Consider the following 21,227-nt stretch of genomic DNA (forward strand, 5'->3'; position numbering starts at 1 on the left):
TTCGTCATCTCCTCGCCTCTTTTTGAAAAAGGTCAAAGGTAATCAAAGAGAGGAGGAGAGGAAATGTGGAAACAAATGCACATGTATGAAGACTCCTTCACGTGCAAATTAAATGTTTAAAGTAGTAAAACGTCATTTAGTTTCATAAATAAAAGGATAAGTAGCATGTCGTTTTTAAATACGTGCCTGCTTTTCTCTGTTAAGAACAGGTGATTCAAATTGGGGTGTAGCGGATCTCCAAACCCTCCCACAAAAGACTCCGGTAGGATAATCTTGTGCTTCCTTGACATGAGGATGCGAGGACACTCCTCAGTTCTACTAACATATTGACACTCGACCACTTATCGGTTTCTGGGTCACGTTGGATTCGAGGAGAGGACAGAGGATTCGAGGAGAGGACAGCCTTTTTCCCCAAATGAGAACATCCCCTAATCTCTGAAATCCCAGACCTAGGGCAACAAGGCTGTGGGTTGTAGGTCTTGTAGTTGAAGAAGGTGACACAATGTGCCATCAGTGCAATAGACTAAAATAAAAAAAGTATATATATTGGTGTGCCAGTTAAAGGGTTATTAATGATGCAAGGTGATCAGTCAGTCTCGACTTGCCTTTAAAGTCGGCTGCAATATCGAACGCGCTCATTTATAACTAACTCAAAATAGTTCATTTATGTCGTTTTCAATGAGGGGGTTCGATTAATCTTGCCCAGGCAAGCGTGTAGTCGTGTTTTGCACCTGCTGAAAGTAGATTGCATTCGATTTGGAACCGAGCTGCCTCSGCGTGAGACCACTGATTAACAAAAAGGAAGAGGAAGGCACAACTCGCAGAAACTCGGTCTCTCTCCAGTAGGTGGCGTTTGTTCATTGTTTCAACGAACAAGTAAGGAGTTTAGATGAGTGTAGAACCGGTGCCTCCCACTTCTCTTTCTATTCTGGTTAGAAACCGTTTGCGCTGTTCTGTGAAGGGAGTAGCACACAGCGTTGTACGAGATCTTCAGTTTCTTGGCAATTTCTCGCATGGAATAGCCTTCATTTCTCAGAACAAGAATAGACTGACGAATTTCAGTGGAAAGTTATTTGTTTCTGGCCATTTTGAGTCTGTAATCGAACCCACAATTGCTGATGCGCCAGATACTCAACTAGTCTAAAGAAGGTCAGTTGTATTGCTTCTTTAATCAAAACAACAGTTTTCAGCTGTGCTAACATAATTGCAAAAGGGTTTTCTAATGATCAATTAGCCTTTTAAAATGAGAAACTTGGATTAGCTAACACAACATGCCATTGGAACACAGGAGTGGTGGATGCTGATAATGGGCCTCTGTACACCTATGTAGATATTCCATTAAAAATCAGCCGTTTCCATCTACAATAGTCATTTACAACATTAACAATGTATACACTGTATTTCAGATCAATTTGATGTTATTTTAATGGACAAAAAAAATAAAATTCTTTCAAAAACAAGGACATTTCGAAGTGACCCCAAACTTTTGAACGGTAGAGTATATTTAACAGATGTTATTGCGGGTGTAGCGAAATACTTGTGTTCCGAGCTCCAACAGTGAATTAATATCTAACAATTCACAACAATGCACAAATCTAAAAGTAAAAGAATGGAATTAAGAAATATATAAATATTAGCACGAGCAATGTCGGAGTGGCATTAACTAAAATACAGTAGAATAGAATACAGTATATACATATGAGATGAGTAACGCAGTATGTAAACATTATTAAGGTGACAAGTGTTCCATTATTAAGGTGACAAGTGTTCCATTATTAAAGTGGCCAGTGATTCCATGTCTATGTATTTAGGGCAGCAGCCTCTAAGGTGCAGTGTTGAGTAGTCGGGTGGTAGCCGGCTAGTGATGGCTATTTAACAGTCTGCATAGAGATGCTTGGGAATATGGTCTATGGGGTATATCTGACCTCCATCATCTAGGACATGACAATGGTTAATCAAATCTCCCCATTTCTGAAAAAAAAAATTTGACAGTTTTGCAGGCCTTCTCATACAGCTGTAACTGAATATCAAGACCTTTCTTGAGTTGGGTTCTGGGATGGTGCAACTGTTGAGAATCTGAGTCTATGGTTGTTGTGGGGGAAAGGGGTTGAGTATGTATGCGTGTGTGTATCCCACAACTGTTGCGAGGGAGTAAAAGATGTTAGGGACAATATAGGAAGATTCACAATAGTTGTTTGCTAATATAATAATTGCTTGCCATAATGTAATTTTGGTAATGGCGAGACTGGTGAGAGGTAAAAATCCTTTGTATAAATTGCCTACATTACTACAAACATTAACAGCTAATTATGTATAATATAAATCGAGGTGAGGGCGATGGAAATGCATTTGGCGGTTGATCTGCTTCTGTTCTGTGGGTGGCACTGTGTGCTCTTTTCGAAGGATGGGTCCCGGTTTCTCCGGGGCTATGTGATCCGGAGGGTCGAGGGTGGTCTGCCGGGCATTGGGATGACAACCCAACTCAGGATGAGGAGGGATTTTAGCGGGTGGTATAGGGGGGACCAATTGGAGGTTTACTTAGTAGCAATGCAAATATCATGGTACACCTATATAGACACTCAATCATCATGTTTCGTTTGCAAACATATATTTTGATTAATAGAATTTGAACGTGTGTCTTATTATGGTAAGTGGTGAAATAAGTACAGCCAGTTATAATTGCAATGGCTTAGCAGATAATAAGAAAAGATGATCAGAATTTACCTGGCTAAAAGATAAGGAATATAGTATCTATTGTTTACAGGAAACTCATTCAACAATTTTAGATGAAGTTTTGTGGAAAAAGGACCGGGGGGGTGAAATATATTTCTCCCATGGGCAAAGAAATTCAAAAGGGTTGATGATATTAACTAACAGTAATTTTGATCCAAATGTGCAAATTGTCCAAACAGATCATCAAGGAAGATGGATTATTTTGAATATGTTATTGGACAATAAACAGATATGACTTATTAACCTATACGGTACAAATAATGATGATCTAAGCTTCTTTGAAAATATATATACGAATTTATCACTCTACAAGCAACACTAGACTCTATTGTTATGGTGGGGGATTTTAATAAGGTTTTAAATACCTCTATGGACCGTAAAGGAAATCACACTATCACCCTCAGGCACTTAAGGAAATCATGAATGTCATGGATATGTTGGAATTAGTGGATATACAGAGGCTTAAATACCCTGACCTAGTGAGTTATACATGGAGGAGGCTTAATCAAGCTAGTCGTCTAGATTACTTTCTTATGTCATTCTCTCTGGCACCAAAAGTTTAAAAAGTGTTCATGGGGACAGAATGCGGTCAGATCATCACATAATTGGCATACATACTACACTTACAGAATTTCCACGTGGGCGAGGATATTGGAAATGTAATCAAAGCCTACTAGATGATAACTTGTTTATAACTAGGACATAAAAATGTATAACTAACTGTTTCCGACATAAAATAGAGTTAAAGTCGGAGTTTACATACATACATCGGTTGGGACATCTACTTTGTGCATGACACAAATAATTTTTCCAACAATTGTTTACAGACAGATTATTTCACTTATAACTCACTGTATCACAATTCCAGTGGGGGTAAGAAAGTCTTACAGTACAACTAAGTTGACTGTGCCTTTAAACAGCTTGAAAAATTCCAGAAAATTATGTTATGGCTTTAGAAGCTTCTGATAGGCTAATTGACATCCTTTGAGTCAATTGGAGGTGTACCTGTAGATGTATGATGTATTTTAAGGTCTACCTTCAAACTCAGTGCCTCTTTGCTTGACATCATGGGAAAATCAAAACAAATCAGCCAAGACATCGGAAAAAAATTGTAGACCTCCACAAGTCTGGGTCATCCTTGGAGCAATTTCCAAACACCTGAAGGTACCACATTCATCTGTTCAAACAATAGTATGCAAGTATAAACACCATGGGACCACGCAGCCGTCATACCGCTCAGGAAGGAGACGCATTCTGTCTCCTAGAGATGAACGTGCTTTGGTGCGAAAAGTGCAAATCAATCGCCGAACTACAGCAAAGGACCTTGTAAGATGCTGGAGGAAACAGGTACAAAAGTATCTATATCCACAGTAAAACGAGTCCTATATCGACAATACCTGAAAGGCCGCTCAGCAAGGAAGAAGCCACTGCTCCAAAACCGCATAAAAAAGCCAGACTACGGTTTGCAACTGCACATGGGGACAAATATTGTACTTTTTGGGGAAAAATGTCCTCTGGTCTGATGAAACAAAAATAGAACTGTTTGGCTATAATGACCATCGTTATGTTTGGAGGAAAAGAGGGAGGCTTGCAAGCCGAAGAACACCATCCCAACCGTGAAGCACAGGGGTGGCAGCATCATGTTGTGGGGGTGCTTTGCTGCAGGAGGGACTGGTGCACTTCACAAAATAGATGGCATCATGAGGGAGGAAAATTATGTGGATATATTGAAGCAACATCTCAAGTCATCAGTCAGGAAGTTAAAGCTTGGTCGCAAATGGGTCTTCCAAATTGACAATGACCCCAAGCATACTTCCAAAGTTGTGGCAAAATGGCTTGAGGACAACAAAGTAAAGGTATTGGAGTAGCCATCACAAAGCCCTGACCTCAATCCCATAGAAAATGTGTGGGCAGAACTGAAAAAGCGTGTGCGAGCAAGGTGGCCTACAAACCTGACTCAGTTACACCAGCTCTGTCAGGAGTGATGGGCCAAAATGCACCCAACTTATTGTGGGAAGCTTGTGGAAGGCTACCCCAAACGTTTGACCCAAGTTAAACAATTTAAAGGCAATGCTACCAAATACTAATTGACTGTATGTAAACTTCTGACCCACTGGGAATGTGATGAAAGAAATAAAAGCTGAAATAATCATTATCTCTACTACTATTCTGACATTTTACATTCTTAAAATAAAGTGGTGATCCTAACTGACCTAAGACAGGAAATGTTTAATAGGATTACATTTCAGGAATTGTGAAAAACAGAGTTTAAATGTATTTGGCTAAGGTGTATGTAAACTTCAACTTCAACTGTAAATGGATATATATATTTACCCCCAAAATATATGGTGCAGACAATTACATTGATGGAAGCAACAATCTATCTGAAATATTAAAGCTGATACATCCCTTAAAATAAAACAGTCTTGAGATAGAAGCTGTTTTTCAGTCTCTTGGTACCAGCTTTGATGCGCCTGTACTGACCTTGCCCTCTGGATGATAGCTGGGTGAACAGGCCGTGGCTCGGGTGGTTGATGTCCTTTGATATTTTTGTCCTTCCTGCGTTATCGGGTGCTGTAGGTGTCCTGGAGGGCAGGCAGTTTGCCACGGTGATGTGTTGGGCAGAACGTACCACACACTGGAGAGCCCTGCGGTTTAGGGTGGTGCAGTTGCCGTACAGGTGGTGATACAGCCCGACAGGATGCTCTCATTTGTGCATCTGGAAAGGTTTCTATTGGTCTTAGGGGCCATGCTGAATTTCTTCAGCCTCCTGAGTTTGAAGAGGCGCTGTTGCCCCTTCTTCGTCACACTGTCTGTGTGGGTGGACCATTTCAGAATGTTAGTGATGTGTAAGCCGGGGAACTTGGAGCTTTCCACCTTCTCCACTGCTGTCCCGTCGATGTGGATCGGAGTGTGCTCCCTCTGCTGTATCCTGAAGTACACGATCAGCTTCTTCGTTTTGTTGACAATGAGGGAGAGGTTATTTTCCTGGCACCACTCCGCCAGGGCCCTCACCTCCCTGTCGGATGTCTCATCATTGTTGGCAATCAGGCATACTACTGTTGTGTCATATGCAAACTTGATGATTGAGTTGGAGGCGTGCGTAGCCACGCAGTCATGAGTGAACAGCGAGAACAGGAGGGGGCTGAGCATGCACCCTTGTGGGGCCCCTGTGTTGAGGATCAGCGAAGTGGAAGTGTTGTTTCCTTCCTTCACCACCTGGGGCAGCCTGTCATGAAGTCCTGGACCCAGTTGCACAGGGCGGGGTTCAGACCTAGGGCCCCGAGCTTAATGATGAGCTTTGACGGTACTATGCTGTTGAAGGCTGAGCTATAGACAATGAACAGCATTCTGACGTAGGGGCAGTGCGATGGCGATTGCATCCTCTGTGGATCTATTGGGGCGGTAAGCACGTTGAAGTGGGTCTAGGGTGACAGGTAAGGTAGAGGTGATATGATCATTAACTAGCCTCTCAAGCACTTCATGAAGACAGAAGTGAGTGCTATGGGCGATAGTCATTTAGTTCAGTTACCTTTGCTTTCATGGTGGACATTTTGAAGCAAGTGGGGACAGCAGACTTGGATAGCGAGAGATTGAACATGTCCGTAACCCAATTCGCCCTTCCACTCCTTCTAAACAACGCCATTTTTTAAAACTTGGGCAAAGGATAAAATCTACAAAACTTAGTCCACTCTGTTTGTAACAGATTCTAGTGTTCTCTCATCACCATTTTTGGTAGTGAGTGGAAACGCTAACCGGATGCTTCACACTTATGCATCCTGTTGAAATATCTTGCTGATTATTCTGTCTGTGCCAATATGGCGCCGCGCATTTCAAATTCAAATACGCCATCGGGAGTTTTCCATAGAAATAGGTGGATGACGTCAGCGCTATCGCTATCTATTAACGCTGTCTATGCTTCAATGAGAGGGGGCAGTCTTTCTCCCTGGGTAAAGCGGTGGTTTGAAAATATGTTGTTGACTTTGATGCTCGTGCCCCTCTTCACCACAAACGACTTCAATTATGGGAGTCTCAGACCAAAGTACATAGCGAACGACAGAGCAGCAGAAGAGTTTTGTGCAAGTCATCAGGCTCATTCTTTTTTTTCTCAGTGGTCAGGCTAGACCCCTGGGCTTCTTCACACCATATTTGGTGTGAAGTGGAAATTCTAACCGGATGCTTCAGATTTACACATCCGGTGAAACATCTGGTTCCTTGTTCTATGGTTTCCACTAGTTACCAAATCCACAAAGTCAAAATTTGTTTAGAAATAAGGTTAGCACCGTGGTTACGGTTTAAAACCACGTTTTTTTTATTTTTTTATTGTAGAATAGGTTCCGTGTGGCACAGTTGGTAGAGCATTGTGCTTGTAACGTCAGAGTTGTGCATTCGATTCCCACGGGGGAACAGTACAAAAATGTATGCATTCACTACTGTATAGGAGTGTCTGCTAAATTAGGTATAATGWTTTTTTTTTAAAGAAAAGGGSYGGGGTTTATGGCTTTGTGGCTGTGGTAACTAGTGACGACCTTGTTCTTTATGTGGTGGAACGTTGCGGACATAGACCAGGAAGTGCAGCGTTTTAAGGCGTCAACAAAGGAAAGCGAAGCTGTGTGCTATTCTGTCGTTGAGCATTTACAAGATACAAAGTAATTGGCCTTCGTTGTGTTGTTCTCGTTTACAAAGACTATGCTACTAGCAGCTCAAAGCAGTAGCTAGTAGTCTGCAACAGTAAGTAGAGTTTGCTGCCTGTAATATAATCCTATAACGAGCTATGCTATGTCTGAGGGAGGGGGTTGGTAGCAACATGAATGCTAATGTCATATTGAGGGTTAGCTGACAACGTCACGAAAAGGATGCGCATGCTTCAATGTGGCATAACTCCATGTGTTGTGATTCTGGATAGCCAAATAGCTAACAACAATGACAAGAAGCTGCCGTGTGGGGAATCGTTAATGGCTCGTTTCATATCGTTTTATCTTGTTCTTGATACCATGTCGTATTTTGGGGTGTTTTTATTGTTGCCACGTCATCTATGCTATTATGGCTCAAATTCGCTAGCTAGCTAACCAAGAAATGTAACGATGTATTTGAGAGACAAGTTCTCATTGTGCAAATGTATTTATGTTTTCAATAAACATTGGAGACGAAATATAGTTTACATGTTGTCAGCAATTTAAGACAACCCCATCTGTTTTGCCTTAGTTGTACAGGCGTCGGTTTTGTTGCTAAACAACCAACCCGTCTATAGGCCTATTATTACTGGTAGGTTGACTGTTAAAAACGTATGCATTTACGTTGATTGTTCATACAGACTTGTGGTTTTACAAATTACCCGATTGTTCAAATCAAATGTTATTGGTCACATACACATGGTTAGCAGATGTTATTGCGAGTGTAGCGAAATGCTTGTTCTTCTAGTTCTGACAGTGCAGCAATATCTAACAAGTAATAAATATCAAACAATTCCACAACAAAAACCTAATACACACACATTTAAGTAAATTAATGAAATAAGAATGTATAAATATATGGATGAGCAATGTCAGAGCGGCATAAGCTAAGATGCAATAGATGGTATAGAATACAGTATATACACATGAGATGAGTAATGCAAGATATGTAAACATTGTTAAAGTAGCATTATTAAAGTGACTAGTGTTCCATTTATTAAAGTGACCAATGATTTCAAGTCTGTATATGGCAGCCTCTCTGTGCTAGTGATTGCTGTTTAACAGTCTGATGGCCTTGAGATAGAAGCTGTTTTTCAGTCTCGGTCCCAGCTTTGATGCACCTGTACTGACCTTGCATTCTGGATGATAGCGGGGTGAACATGCAGTGGCTCGGGTGGTTGTTGTCCTTGATGATCTTTTTGGTCTTCCTGTGACTTATAGTGTTGCATGGTTTATTAATATGATCACTGCTTGGTATAGCTCTCTAAGGGTGATGCTCAATAAAACCTGATCTTTTCCCCACAGAATTCAAATGAAGAAGCACTCCAGTCAACAAGATGAAGAACAAACCTGGGAAAAAGCAACACAACAAACCAAGGCGACTAAACACCATCGAGACCCCATCAAAACAGAGTGTGGAACACAGTCAGATGATGCTTATTGCAATAGAGAAGAACCAGACATTAGCCAATCACCCTACATTACTAAAGGGGTTTGTATCAGCTCCATCCAAATCAAAGAGGAACCAACAGACTTTGAACAGCAGGGATGGGAGAGGAACCAAACCGTTCTGTTCCTTCCTTCCAGAAGAAGCACATCAAACATCAAAATACATCCAGTCCTATGACCGGGTGTAGCCAGATATCAAGGAGTCCTATGGTGATGCTAACAAGATTGTCTAAGATAGAAGAAGAGTTAGTGGTCTTTCCCAACATGTGACAGTTAGTAACTAGACAATAGTATTTAGACTTTTTGTTCATGCAACTGTTTCTTTATCTTCTATATCCATAAGGTGGTGGTTAAGACTCTTCTGCGAGACACTAAAGTGTGTTTGGTGAAGGAGAAAACCCAGATGTGCCCGATGGAGGAAGGCATAGTTCATACATCCAGTCCACCCTCAACACTGCATTTGAAATGGATGATGGGATTACTTGACACATCACTTGAACATTAATTTAGCAAACTTTGAAATGAATATTCAGCAAAGATATTTACTCAAGTATTTTATTGTTGAATGAGGAAATGTAGGAAAACACAACTATGTTCTGTCCCATCTATCTCTTCTCCCTCTTTCTACCTTCTTTCCACTGTTCTGTCCCTCCCTCTCCCTCAGTCTCTTCTCCTCAGTTCTTTCCTTGTCCACACTGCACCATCTCCTTCACTGACTGTTACTTCCTGGAGAACCACATGAAGACCAAACACCAGAAGCAGTACCTGGCTTTGTTCAAAGGCCATGTCTCAACGAGTAAAACCGTGTATGCCCCCACACACAGCTGTCCCCACTGTAGCTGCATGTTTCATACCCCACGGCAGCTACACGTCCACACCCGTCAGGCCCACCCCTCTCCCTCTCTGAGAAAACTCCACCCCTGCCCCTATTGTGCCCGCAGCTTCCAGTACATAGCCAGACTGCATACTCACTGCAAGGTTTGGCATAAAATGGCTGTCGCTTTCACAGATGGGTACCTCAGTTGCGCTGACTGTGGAAAGAGTTTCAAGAATTGCTGGGGACTGGGGCCTCACCAGTGTCACAAGCCTGAGGACACTAAGCCTGAGAATGGCCCTGTCTGTCTGAACATTGGCATGCCATGCTCAGAGTGTGGCAAAAGCTGCTCTAGTCCTCAGAATCTGCGCATTCACATGCGCACACACACCGGCGAGAAGCCTTACGTCTGTAAGGAGTGTGGCAAGAGCTTCTCAGAAGCCAGCAGTCATTGCAAACACATGATGATACACTCGGGTGTCAAGCCATTCAAATGCCAGGACTGCGGAAAGGATTTTGCCCGGATGTGGCACCTCCGAGTTCACATGACCGTTCACTCTGGCGAGAAGCCTTTATCCTGCCCCAAATGTGACAGGCGGTTTGCATACAGTGATTCTTTGAAGCTTCACCTGCGCACACACTCAGGGGAGAGACCTTTCAAATGTACTGTGTGTGGTAAAGATTTTGCAGATAAAGGTTATCTTAAGTTGCATCTGAAGATCCACAGCAATGAAAGGAACTACCATTGTGGGGTTTGTGGGCTGAAGTTCATAAACATTGCTGCGTTGAAAACCCACCAGCGCACACACACTGGGGAGAGGCCTTTCCATTGCACAGTGTGTGACAAGACATTTTTCCGACACGCACACCTGAAGAACCACCAGCGCACTCACACAGGTGAGAAACCATACACCTGTACTGAGTGCGGCAAAAGCTTCACTCAGTCTGGAGATCTCACAAAACACATACGCACCCACACTGGAGAGAAGCCGTATGAATGTTCTGTCTGCCACGGCTGCTATACCTCTTCAGGGGATCTGGGCAAACATATGAGGATCCACAATAACTCACGGCCATATCACTGCCAGGAGTGTGACAAAAGCTTCCGCATGGTCGGCCACCTTAAAACTCACATGAGGACCCACACTGGTGAGAGACCGTACTCCTGCCCCCGCTGCCATCGTACTTTTGCTCGCGCCCACCACCTCTCTGGTCACCTGCCTAGATGTTGCTGAATGATTAGATTATTTATATACAGTCAACTCTTTTACTCTTGTTGTAGTTATTTATTAAGGGAACAGTGATGTACAGAATATGGTTTTGTGCCCTACTCTGTTGTGGTAATGCCAATAAATGGTAATGTCAATAAAGGCCTCTATAGTCTGTGAAAGATGGCACGCCTGTTGTCTGGTTCTGATGTATTTTGTGTATGTTTTTTCTTTGAGATGAAATAAGAGCCATATCACATACATTTCAATCTCCCAGTATTCTATTGGTAAACCATCATTGGCCTGCACTGGCTCGTTTTGATATTATACCATGTTGTACATTTCATATTACAATACGCAAGCTATTGAAGAGGATTGATTCAATAATTTAGGCTATTTGTCTTTGAAATCCCAGACCTAGGGCAACATTGTCAGTGTGGGAGTCAACCTGTCTTCCTATGGAGAATCAGGACAGTAAATAAAAGGGTATGCTCTATCCTCTTTACAACAGGTGCTTAATCCATTCAATAACTATCTTCTTGCTAATACAAAGACAACAATTCGTTCTTGATTGTAACCTTTATTTAATAGGAAAGTCAGTTAAGAACAATTTCTTATTTACAATGACGGCCTACTCCGGCCAAACCCGGATGACGCTGGGCCAATTGTTCTCTGCCCTATAGGACTCCCAATCACAGCCGGATGTGATACAGCCTGGATTCGAACCAGGTACTATAGTGATGCCTCTTGCACCGAGATGCAGTGCCTTAGACTGCTGCGCCACTCGGAGTCAGAACTGGCATAGCTACAAAAATTGCTGATACAAAACTGATACTTTTGGCGAGAATTAATATTTATTTAAGAATTATTGCACATAATCCAGGGGTCATTGCTTGATTGGTCAGGTACYGTGAATTATTAACGCAGGAATGGAAACGCTTGTCTATTATGATGACAAGATAGTCAAGTGACCGCTCTAACAATGGAAATACATGTTCTCCCTCAATTATGGAAGACAGGCGGGACCATTCTAGCCAATGAGAGGGCAGATATACTTGGGCACAACAGGCAGTACTTTACATGCTGACCAGACCGGACATGTCGCGTGCGCGAGCGTCGCAAAATAAATTTAGAAATCCATGTCTTTCAATTATTGCACTCACACTGCTCGGGCGCGCCGACGAGCGTCTGTGACGCCAAGGGCTAAAATAGAAGTCATTCCCATTTCTTTGTTATACCCACGTGGGTGACTGAAATAAGAACTTTGTTGCCGGTAGTCGTGGTAATACAATGAAAGTTTAGATGGATCACCATATAAATTCAAAGATGAAAAAGCCTGGAAGGAGGAGAGATGACTAAACGATTCGATTGGCCGTTTTATGTGTGGATTAATTGTAGGAGTAGAGGTCCTTGTGCATTTCAGGTAAAATAACAACTCAATGTTTATATCCCAGGACAAATTAGCTAGCAACAGCAAGCTAGCTAAATAGGACAAATTAACAAGCAAGTACAAGCTAGCTAGCTAAATTGCCATACATGTTTAATGCTTTTCGACCTGTCCCCAAATTAATGTAATTGGTTCAGAGTTTGTTTTGATATTTTAACCTGCGTGTCGTGATCGCGTTTGGTGTGGGGGGGGCAAAATACATTTATGCACGATGGCGCACGCGCGCAGCTGGTTTGGGTTCCGTGTTAAGTCGTTTTTCTCCTAGTTGCCGTAATGCAACGTGCATCCACTTATATCCGTACATTTGTAACAACCTAAACATTACGAAACTTCTATTTGATAAAAAAAAAGCCTAACGTAATTCGACACTCTCATAGACCTCCATACAACAAAACAATTATCTCGCGGACAGATTTTAACGAGAGTAAAGCCTCTCGCTTCGCCTCTTCCTCTGTAAGGAAACGTATAATTCTTCCGGTGTAGTTTAACTTTATTTTCTATTTGTGAGTATTTGAAAGAGAAACAAAAAAGTGTTCCTCTCATGGTTAGTATCTTTACAATCAGTATTTGGTGAGAGATATCTAGTCGTCAAAAGGAGTAAGGTAGCTTACATTATCTACTATCTAGCTAATATTGTTTGCTAACGTTAGCCAGGCGAAGAGAGTCAATTTCTGACCCAGAAAGGTATGCAACCTAGCTAATTTAACTAACCTCCCAATGATGACGTAAAAATGTATTCTGCTATCAAATGCTCCACTCTGCTGTATGTTAAACCTTTTGATTTGAGAAAATAACACCGAGGTTCTGTACTGCCTCTGATAGAGGTATGTCCATGTGACCGTTGTAGTAGAGAGAAACAGTGAAGGTGTCCTAACACCCATAGAACCAAGCGGTCAAACGGGGAAATGGTTCAAATCGGTTTTCCACCATAAAATATGGGAATTTTAGAAACACTTAAAATAAGGGCTGTGTTTCTTGTAGGCTTACCCTGGCATGACTTTTTGATAACCATGTACATCTCTCTTGGACAAGGTTACTTTTATCAATATATTCAGCTCTATTTACTCAGATCCAAAAATGCTAATTAGAATCAAAGTAGACATGCAAGACTACACATTTCATTTTGGATGGGGTAAATATAGGCGAATATATTGAAAAGTCACCTTGTCCTAGAGAGATTCACACGGTTATCAAAACGTCACGCCAGGGTAAGCCTACACGAAACAAACCCCATATTTTAAGTGTTTCTAAAATCCCTATGGGAAAAACAATTGGAACCATTTCCTTGTTTGACTGTTATGTTTCATGGGTATTATGACTCGTACTGTGATGATAGTGTTGTGCAATTAAGGTATGTCGAAGTAAACATACTTCTCCAGTGTTTTGGCTAAGCCAGAATAGTTTTTTCCCAACAGCCTAGTATTTTGTTGGCTTTACTCTGTACTATCAATCTTGCTAGTTTTTGACCATGACTCTCAATTCAGTTCCATTACATTACACCTGAGCCATATGTATACACAGTGCCTTCAGAAAGTATTCATACCACTTGACTTATTTTACATTTATTGCGTTACAGCCTGAATTGAAAATGGATTCAATATATTTATTTTCCTCACCCACCAATACACGCAATACCTTATAATGACAAAGTGAAAATGTGTTTTTAGAAATTGTTATAAATGTATTTAAATTTTACTGCAGAAATATCTCATTTACATAAGTATTCACTTCCCTAAGTCAGTACTTTGTAGAAGCACCTTTGGCGGTGATTACAGCTGTGAGTCTTTTTGGGTAAGCCTCTGAGCGCTTTGCATACCTGGATTGAACATTATTTGCCCATTATTCATAAAGGTTCATTATTTATCAATGCTAGACATTTTCAAATCTTGCCATAGATTTTCAAAACTAATTAGGCCACTCCGGAACATTCAATGTCGTCTTGGTAAGCAACTCCAGTGTAGATTAGGCCTTGTGTTTTAGGTTATTGTCCTGCTGAAAGATACATTGGTCTCCTAATGTCTGTTAGAAAGCCGTCTGAACCAGGTTCTCCTCTAGGATTTTACCTGTGCTTATAGCTGTATTCCGTTTTCTTATTCCCCCCCAAAAATCCCTAGTCCTTGCCGATGACAGGCATACCCATAACACGATGCAGCCACCACCATGCTTGAAAATATGAAGAGTGGTACTCACGTGATGTGTTGTGTTGGATATGTCCAWAATGCTTTCTATTCAGGACAAAAAGTATATTTCTTTGTCACATTTTTTGCAGTATTACTTAAGTGCATTGTTGCGAACAGGGTGCATGTTTTGGAATATTTTTATTCTGTACAGGCTTCATTCTTTTCACTCTGTCATTTAGGTTAGTATTGTGGAGTAACTACAATGTTGTTGATCCATCCATTAAACTCAGTAGCTGTTTTAAAGTCATTGGCCTCATGGTGAAATCCCTGAGCAGCTTCCTTCCTCTCTGGCAACTGAGTTTGGAAGAACGCCGGTATCTTTGTATCGACTGGGTGTATTGATACACCTTCCAAAGCCTAATTAATAACTACACCATGCTCAAAGGGATATTCAGCATCTGCTTTTATTATTTGTACACGTCTACCAATCGGTGCCCTTCTTAGCGAGGCATTGGAAAAGCTTGCTGGTCTTTGTGGTTGAATCTGTGCTTGAAATTCATTACTCAATTGAGGGACCTTAACAAATAACTGTATGTGTGGGGTACAGAGATGGAGTAATTATTAAATCRTGTTAACTACTATTATTGAACATGGAATGAGTCCATGCAACTTATTATGTGATTTGTTAACCATATTTTTACTCCTAAACGTATTTAGGCTTGCAATAACAAAGGGGCTGAATACTTATTGACTCAAGACATTTCAGCTTTTAATTTTTATTAATAATATCTACAAAACAAATTCCACTTAGACATTATGGGGTATTGTGTGTAGATCAGTGACACAAAATCTCAATTTAAAATTTAGGCTGTAACACAACAAAATGTGGAAAAGGTAAAGGGGTGTGAATACTTTTATGAATGCACTGTATATGGCTCTGCATTACACATAACGAGTAATTGGACTATGGTGTCTTCTCTAGGGGGCAGTTTTTTTAAGAGCACTGATGCTCGGCCTGAACATTTGACACGCATCACTTGTAGTACGGTTTTGGAAGCATAAGGATCTTTCATCTAGGCGAGAAATAATTTTCAAAAAACCAGAGGTTAAAATGATATACCTTTTTATAGGGTTAAGGTTCCCCACGGCCATATTTCCATGTTACAGCTCTTGTTTACGGAAGACAGTCAACTACCTGTGCTAATTAGCTTACAGTAAGTGTGTATTTTGCATTTGTGAAATTATTTTGATGTGAGATGAAAGTAGAAGGATTTAAGTTTCTAGAACCATACCGCAATTGAGAATTGATTCACGTTTTGGAGTATTTGGCTGTTTTGGCTTGCAGAGCTAATTCGCCCTATAAACAAGATGTAAGGTTCTTGGACTAAGGAGTAACGTTAGGCTCCTTTTGTCCAATATTGGGCTACTGTCTTGCTAGCTATTTATTCACCCATTGATAAGCTATGTAAAAATGCATGTTGTAACGAAATGCTCTCCTTAGTATGTACCAGCCTGTTTGTTTTTCCTTTGTAGTGTTGGATAAGATGATTGTCATGATGATTCCTGACCTGGTGTTTCTGCAAGGGTGATGTTCATTCAAATCAAGTCTTTTTTTCCACAGAATGCAAATGAAGAGGAAGATGTAGACAATAACCAATCGACAAGATTAAGATCAAACCTGGGAAAAAGTAACGCAATAAAACCAAGATGACTAGAAGTCATCGAGACCCCATCAAAACAGATTGTGAAACACAGTCAGCTGATGTTGACTCCAGTAGAGAAGATTCAGACATTGGCCAAGCCCACTCTCTCAGCAGTAATGGGTTTACTTTCAACATCATCCAAATCAAAGAAGAGGAAACAGACTTTGAAGTGCATGAAACAAGTGAGGAACATAATGGAATCAGATCAAATTATCACTTGGATTCTAGAGCACTCCACCAGGATTCTGGAACCATCAAAACCAAGACTGAAACAGATTCTGTTCACATTAGCCAAGGAACGGTAGAAATTAAGACTGAGCATGATTCAGAAATCAGAGTGGTTAAGACAGAAACTCTAGTGTACGCCCCCTCACACAGCTGCCCCCACTGCAGTTGCATGTTCCACACACCACAGCAGCTACTTGTCCACACCTGCCAGGTCGCGAATTCCGACAACATTGTGGATTTTTTGTTGAAGACCCCGTTTCATTCTTTGGAGTCCACAGAAAGGGTGCGAATTAAAACTGAGGGTCGACCTCTGCCTGAAATCAAGTACATAAGGAAGGATGACAAAGTGAGGAGGGCGTTCAATACCAACTGGTATAAAAAGTATCAATGGCTAACAGGTAGTCTTTCATCAAGCCGCTTGTATTGCTGGCCTTGTCTGCTCTTTGGAACGTTTGAGCCTTGGGCTAAAGGGGGGTTCAGTGACCTGAAGAACATTGACCGTTCAGCTAAACGGCATGACGAAAGCCGGGAGCATCTCAACTCCTACGCGAAACTCAAGCTTTTGGGACACCCGAGTCATCATGCCAATCATTCACTCAATGAAGGCCTGCGTATTCAAGCTGCGCAACACAAYGAGAAGGTCCGAAGAAACAGGGATGTTCTCAAACGCCTCATTGACAGCATTGCATACTTAGGCWTGCAAGAGTTGGCTTTTAGGGGGCACGATGAGACGGAAAGTTCCGCTAACAAAGGCAACTACAGGGAATTGGCACAGGTAATCGCACGGTATGATGCTTTACTTGCTCAGCATATGGAATCTTCAACTGTGTTCACTGGAATGTCAAGAACAATTCAGAACGACTTGATAACTGCTATTGCATCATCAATTAAAAGTGAGATTAAAAGCGAAGTTGACGCTGCTCCATTTTTCTCATGGCAAATGGATGAAACTACAGACCATTCGCAGTTGTCTGTTATTGTCAGGTATGTGGATGATCGGGGGTGTGTCCAGGAGCGTTTCTTGGGCTACTTTGATGTGTCAGCTGGGCGAGATGCACAGTCTGTGTTTGATCTAGTGAATTCGGAGATGTCAGAGTTAAACTTTGTGGAGAAACTAGTCGCTCAAACATATGATGGCGCTGCTGTAATGGCTTCTGATTTAAATGGTCTGCAAGCAAAAGTAAGAGCTGTAGCTCCGAGCGCCACCTTTGTGCATTGCTATGCACATCCCCTCAACTCCGTATTAAGCCAGAGCGTGAAGTCCATGCCCAAGACCAAGGTTTTCTTTGCCACACTGGGTGGCTTCGCAACGTTTTTTTGTAAGTCCACCAATAGAATGCTGCTAGAAAAGGCCACTTGTGCAAGTTTGCCAAAAAACGTACCAACACATTGGAATTTCACGTCTAGAGTCGTTAACACAGTGGCAAAAAACTTTGAGCATCTATTGGACACATTCACAAGTATCACAGAGCATCCTAACATGGATGATGACACGATTTTCGATGCAAATGTGTTCAAGACACAGCTGGAAGATTTTCATTTTATTTTTTTACTTCTCACTTTTGAATATATATTTGCTTGCACAGATGTGGTTTTTGACAGTGTGCAACAGAATGCCATGGATGTAGAATTTTGTAAGAGGAGGATTGAGAATMTTWTACTCAAGATAGAGGAGCACAAATCTGAAGAAGAATTTAGTGCTATATATCAGAAGGCTTCGAACATGACAGATGATCCAGAGTTGAYGCACAGAAGGAAGCRRAGGCAGRGCACTCAGGATGTAAYGCAGACGTACAAATCACTGTACGATTCAATCCATGACAACATCAAGACACAAATAGCACAGAGGTTCCAAAGCCTGGACAGCAGGAGATACATGGAGTTGTTAGATGATGAGAAATTTGAGTCATTCCGGAGTGAATTCCCTGCAAATGCAATGGAAAGCCTGTCCCAGAGCTATGGGTGTTTTTTCAACATGGAAAAACTGAAAAATGAGCTGCAAGTGTTCTACTGTGGCGAGGAGCTTCAAGGAAACAGTCGAAAACTGTGTGACAGAATCTTGCATTTCAAGGGGTGTGGATTGAATGAAGTGATGCCTGAGGTGTACCGGCTCATGTGCCTTGTTGCAACTATAGGGGCAACGTCAGCGGGCGTGGAGAGCAGATTCTCTCGTCTGAAGAGGCTGAAAAGCTACACAAGGAACACCATGGGACAAGAGCGACTCAGGAACCTGGCAATCCTATCTATAGAAAGGAGAATTCTTAAATCACTACAGAAGAATCCTCACTGGTATGAGAGGGTCATTGACCAGTTTACCAACCAGACTATGAGAAGAATGGACTTTATATTCAAGGTAACATATTAATAAAACATTGTGCTAAGGTTTTTTATTGCATCTATATGTGTAATAGATTGTATATTTACGTAAATAGTATTTTTTTCCGTCCCAACTGTGTTTTGAATTGGTGTGTTTCCAACAGTGATTGAGACTGGATGGTGGAAACTCCCTGAACTACTGCAAGGGAGTATAAGGTCCCATGATGCCAGTGATGTCTTAAAAGCAGCTTGTAGCTCCTGTTTGTGCACATGTGCACATGTCCACAACCTCTCATTCTTCCTCTGGAGACCTCAACCCTTCTCATCCACTGCAGTCTGCGTTGACTAAAGCTATGTGTCATCGAAAGATGTCAGTTTGTTTGACCTCTGCTGCTGCTGCTAAAGAACATTAAAACTTTGACTATTTTGGTGAATGCCGGTTTTCCTTTTCCAGTTTATATGCCTTTTGGACCCTGCACCCAAATACTTATTTGAACTGTTAAGTTGAGCATGGTTCTTGATTTTGTGTTGTATTTTGTAGTTATTATGGATCCCCATTAGCTACTCTTCCTGGAGTCCAGGAAAATTTAAGGCACTTATAACAGATGATGGTTGTATATGCCCGACTTACTGGCTGGGGATGACAAAAGTGACAATGATTGCTGTGAATTAAGTATGTGAAAGAGGACATGTTTGTTTGGTATTTGCACATTAGACATTACTTTAAAATGAATTATACAGTGATCACTTCAACAGCTGTAGAACATCCTGTCATAACTGATTTGTGTCAATTCATATGCCATCAATGGCCTGCACTGGTTTTGATATTGCGCCATGTCTCACTTGCTAATAATCATACACATTCATTCTATTGAAGATGATTGGGCCAAGCATGTCGGCTACATTGTCATTCCCACATCTTGACAGTGATTGTCTCTACCAATTAGAGTAGGGTTCCTATGCTATTTTCTCCATTGCAGCCATTACAATGAGCCCGTCCTCCAATAGCTCCTCTCACCAGCCTCCGCTGTAGTTTAGACATTGGCTTCAATAACCATCATCTTGCTAATCCAATGGACACATTTAATCTTTGACAACAGTTTTACAGTAAGTACTGCTTTGATAAAGCTAGAAAAATGAGAAGGGCGCAACTGCTACAAAACTGATACCAAAAGTATGTGGACACGCTTTCAAATTAGTGGATTTGACTATTTCAGTTTCACCCGTTGCTGCCAGGTGTATAAAAATTGAGCACACAGCCATGTAATCTCCATAGACAAACATTGGCAGTACAATGACCCGTACTGAAGAGCTCAGTGACTTTCAACGTGGCACTGTCATAGGATGCCACTTTTCCAACAAGTCAGTTCGTCAAATTTCTGTCCTGCTAGAGTTGCCCCGGTCAACTAAGTGCTGTTGTTGCTCCTAGACGTTTCCACTTCACAATAATGGCTCAGCCGCAAAGTGGAAGGTCACACAAGCTCACAGAACGGGACTGCCGAGTGCTGAAGCACATAGTGTGTAAAAAAAAAATAGCCTATCCTCGGTTGCAACACTCACTACCGAGTTCCAAACTGCCTCTGGAAGCAGCCTCAGCACAATAACTTTGTTGGGAGCTTCGTAAAATGGGTTTCCATGGCCGAGCAGCCACACACAAGCCTAAGATCACCATGTGCAATGCCAAGCGTCGCCTGGAGTGGTGTAAAGCCCACCGCCATTGGACTCTGAAGCTGTGGATATGCGTTCACTGGAGTGATGAATCATTCTTCACCATCTGGCAGTCCGATCGAAGAATCTGGTTTTGGTGGATGCAAGGAGAACGCTACCTGCCCGAATGCATAGTGCCAACTGTAAAGTTTGGTGGAGGAGGAATAATGGAGAGGTCCAAACAGAGGTCCAAACAGAAATTATTTGTCCAGATTGGTGTGGAAGAACTTGACTTGCCTGCACAGATCCCTGACCTCAACCCCATCGAACACCTTTGGGATGAATTGAAACGCCAACTGCGAGCCTAATTGCCCAACATCAGTGCCCGACCTCACTAATGTTCTTGTGGCTGAATGGAAGCAAGTCCCAGCAGCAATGTTCCAACATCTAGTGGAATGCCTTTCCAGAAGAGTGGAGGCTGTTTTAGCAGCAAAGGGGGGACCAACTCTGTATTAATGCCCATGATTTTGGAATGAGACGTTTGACGAGCAGATGTCCACATACTTTTGTTCATGTAGTGTACTTTTAACTTTTCCCTTTCTCTGCTGATAACATAGAGATAGAAGACTCATCTTTGTATCTGTGCCATTATAGCAAAGATTTTTTGATAACTAACCCAAGATAGACCAGAGCTTGTAGTTTCCACGAGCTAGTGAGATCCTATTAGCACGTTCTAGCATTTATTTGCGTATTTCCATTAGGGAACACCTACTCTGTGACGTGTGCGTGTGTAATAAATGTAAAATGTTAAATGTAATAACTCAATTCGCCCTTGCACTCCTTCCAAACAACGCCATTTKTGTAAAACTTTGGCAATGGCAAAGGGTAA

The 21,227-nt window shown here is 41.7% G+C and overlaps 1 protein-coding gene and 1 long non-coding RNA gene across 3 annotated transcripts; both read left to right on the forward strand.

Moving 5' to 3' along the window:
* Positions 1-9,179: 9,179 nt before the first annotated feature.
* On the forward strand, positions 9,180-11,063 carry LOC139027865 (zinc finger protein 436-like). The gene is made up of 2 exons (XM_070443880.1): positions 9,180-9,271; positions 9,518-11,063. Exon 2 carries the CDS (start codon positions 9,594-9,596, stop codon positions 10,902-10,904), a length of 1,311 nt encoding a protein of 436 aa, XP_070299981.1. The 5' UTR covers positions 9,180-9,271; positions 9,518-9,593; the 3' UTR covers positions 10,905-11,063.
* A 1,164-nt stretch (positions 11,064-12,227) lies between these two features.
* LOC139022487 (uncharacterized) lies at positions 12,228-19,444 on the forward strand. Of its 2 annotated transcripts, XR_011480002.1 has the most exons (4): positions 12,228-12,868; positions 15,575-15,658; positions 16,066-18,728; positions 18,856-19,444. It is a non-coding gene; the product is annotated as an uncharacterized lncRNA (long non-coding RNA). The 2 variants fall into 2 exon arrangements; XR_011480003.1 differs by lacking the exon at positions 15,575-15,658.
* The last annotated feature ends 1,783 nt before the right edge of the window (positions 19,445-21,227 follow it).

The sequence above is a fragment of the Salvelinus sp. IW2-2015 genome, linkage group LG6.1 (genome assembly GCF_002910315.2).
Source record: "Salvelinus sp. IW2-2015 linkage group LG6.1, ASM291031v2, whole genome shotgun sequence".
Taxonomy (NCBI): Eukaryota; Metazoa; Chordata; class Actinopteri; order Salmoniformes; family Salmonidae; genus Salvelinus; species Salvelinus sp. IW2-2015.